Source organism: Mandrillus leucophaeus, unplaced genomic scaffold, assembly GCF_000951045.1.
Source record: "Mandrillus leucophaeus isolate KB7577 unplaced genomic scaffold, Mleu.le_1.0 Scaffold490, whole genome shotgun sequence".
In the NCBI taxonomy this organism is placed as follows: Eukaryota; Metazoa; Chordata; class Mammalia; order Primates; family Cercopithecidae; genus Mandrillus; species Mandrillus leucophaeus.
This window is the reverse complement of record NW_012105254.1, coordinates 1,041,286-1,043,509: the sequence shown is the minus strand read 5'-3', so window position 1 is coordinate 1,043,509 and position 2,224 is coordinate 1,041,286. Positions and strand designations below refer to the sequence as shown.

Below are 2,224 nucleotides of genomic sequence, written 5' to 3'. Positions count from 1 at the left end.
AAATAAATAAATAAATAAAAATAATAAAAATAAAAATACAAAAAAATTAGCCGGGCGTGGCAGCGTGCGCCTGTAGTCCCAGCTACTCGGGAGGCTGAGGCAGGAGAATGACGTGAACCCGGGAGGCGGAGCTTGCAGTGAGCAGAGACCGCGCCACTGAACTGCAGCCTGGGCGACAGAGCGAGACTCGACTCAACAAACAAACAAAAAACACACTCGGAGGCAATTCTACATAAATGGAATATTTTTTCTATATCAATTTTTAAAAAATGTTTATCAGTTTTAGTGGCTTCGTGGCATTCTATTGTACCATAATTTAACTACAGTGCATTTGCCACTTGATCCCTGGAGAATTGCATTATCGATAGATTTATTCTGCATCTTGTTGGGACTTGCCTTTAAGAATATGAGACATGGTGGCTAAGGTCATCAGTTTTATAGAGTCCAGTTATCGGTTCATTATCAGTTGTCACCGACGTCTCAAACTATGCTTTGGTTTTGAAATCGCAAAGCTAGACTGCGATGTTCTGCCCAGGAAACAAAATAATGATACTTTTTTCAAACTTACAGAAATATTTAAAAGCAATGGATGGAATTTCCCCAATATTGAAATTTACTCTCATCTATGTTATTAAATTTTTGCCGCCTGCTACCAACGTTTTGTATTCAAATCTAATAAAAAGTGATATGACTTGCACATATTTTCATAATGAATTGTTATTATTATTATTTTTGAGACGGAGTCTCGCTCTGTTGCCCAGGCTGGAGTGTAGTGGCGCGATCTCGGCTCACCGCAACCTCCGCCTCCCGGGTTCAAGCGATTCTCCTGTCTCAGTCTCCCGAGTAGCTGGGACTACAGGGCGCACCACTATGCCCGGCTAATTTTTGTATTTTTAGTAGAGACAGGGTTTCATTATGTTGGCCAGGCTGGTCTGGAACTCCTGACCTCGTGATCCACCCGCCTCAGCCCCCCAAAGTGCTGGGATTACAGGCGTGAGCCACCGCGCCCGGCCTCATAATGAATTATTTAAGACAATCTATCAGGCTTTCATGACGGTCTGTGCCTTTCAGAGGCTCGGCCATTGGAGATCTGGTTCCATCAGATGGAAATAGGGAATATTCCTGAGGAAAACTCCCCTCTCTCCCCCAACATCATATCAAGAAAAAAAAATTCGGTTCAGCAAACCGAGTTTGTTGAACAATTTAGGTAATGAAACGAGTAAATGGTGTGGGAGAAAGCAGGATACATTCAACGTGAATGAAGTGCCAAGTAAGTGTGCAGAAGCCGGGGCGGTTCAACCAAGGTGAATAGAATGCGGCACCTATCCTGCAGGAGCTCGGGACAAGTAAACCGTGGTGACAACTCTGGTGGAGGGCAGGACACTGAGCAGGTGCCCGAGCACGAAACTTCAAATTCTAAGAGCCAATACGCCTTCCGTCTTGAAAGTCGCGAAGTATTTTCCCTTATCCCCAAATCATTCGCGCCCGATTCCTAAGAACGGCAACAAAAACAAAAACACAAGAATGTGTCGCCGATCGTGCTCCTTCTCAAACACGGGGATATTTCTAAACTTTCCCCGAAGGATCATAACGCATACCTTCCTGTAGCCAGACATCGCCCCCAGAAACCGCAAGTCCCACTAGGCTGCACACGAAGCACACTGGGTGCAGCACTCTCCCCTTCTCAGAACGCCGCTTTATGTTGTTCCAATCCCGATCCGAGCCTGCTAGCTGTGGCCGCACGCCCTGCTGGGACTTGTAGTCCACTCCCGAGTCCTAGTCCCGATCGCGCAGACTCACACTGCCTCTATCTGCCCTTCGGTCTTGCAGAAACCCAGCCCAGTATTCAATGCTCCCCACCCCCATCTCGCTCCGTCCCCTCGGGGGCCAACCTCCTCCGGTCACGTGGGAAGTCTCGCATGCGGCGATTGGTCGTGGGGGCCCGGGGGCGGGGCGACAGGCCCTGCGAGATTCCGTGCCCCTTGTCGGGCCGCTTGTTTGGCTGCTGCCGTCACCTCATGGCGACGCGGGTAGAGGAGGCAGCGCGGGGAAGAGGCGGCGGCGCCGAAGAGGCGACTGAGGCCGGACGGGGCGGACGGCGACGCAGCCCGCGGCAGAAGGTCAGTCAGGGGGACGCCCTCGTTGTTGCTGGGCCCGGGGGATGTTTGGGCTCCCTTTTTCGGGGTCCACCTCTTCTCTCTCCCTAGTTACCTTTAGCCACGGG

The 2,224-nt window shown here is 50.2% G+C and overlaps 1 protein-coding gene across 2 annotated transcripts in view; it reads left to right on the top strand.

Annotated features, from left to right (window-relative positions):
• The first annotated feature begins 1,961 nt into the window (after window positions 1–1,961).
• Window positions 1,962–2,224, top strand: part of TXLNG (taxilin gamma) — a 63,145-nt gene continuing 62,882 nt past the window's right edge. The window contains exon 1 of one of the 2 annotated variants that reach the window (XM_011995518.1): window positions 1,962–2,120. In XM_011995518.1, coding sequence (XP_011850908.1) covers window positions 2,019–2,120 — 102 coding nt within the window. In that variant the 5' untranslated portion in view covers window positions 1,962–2,018. The remainder of the gene's footprint in view (window positions 2,121–2,224) is intronic. The other variant, XM_011995519.1, reaches the window with a different exon arrangement.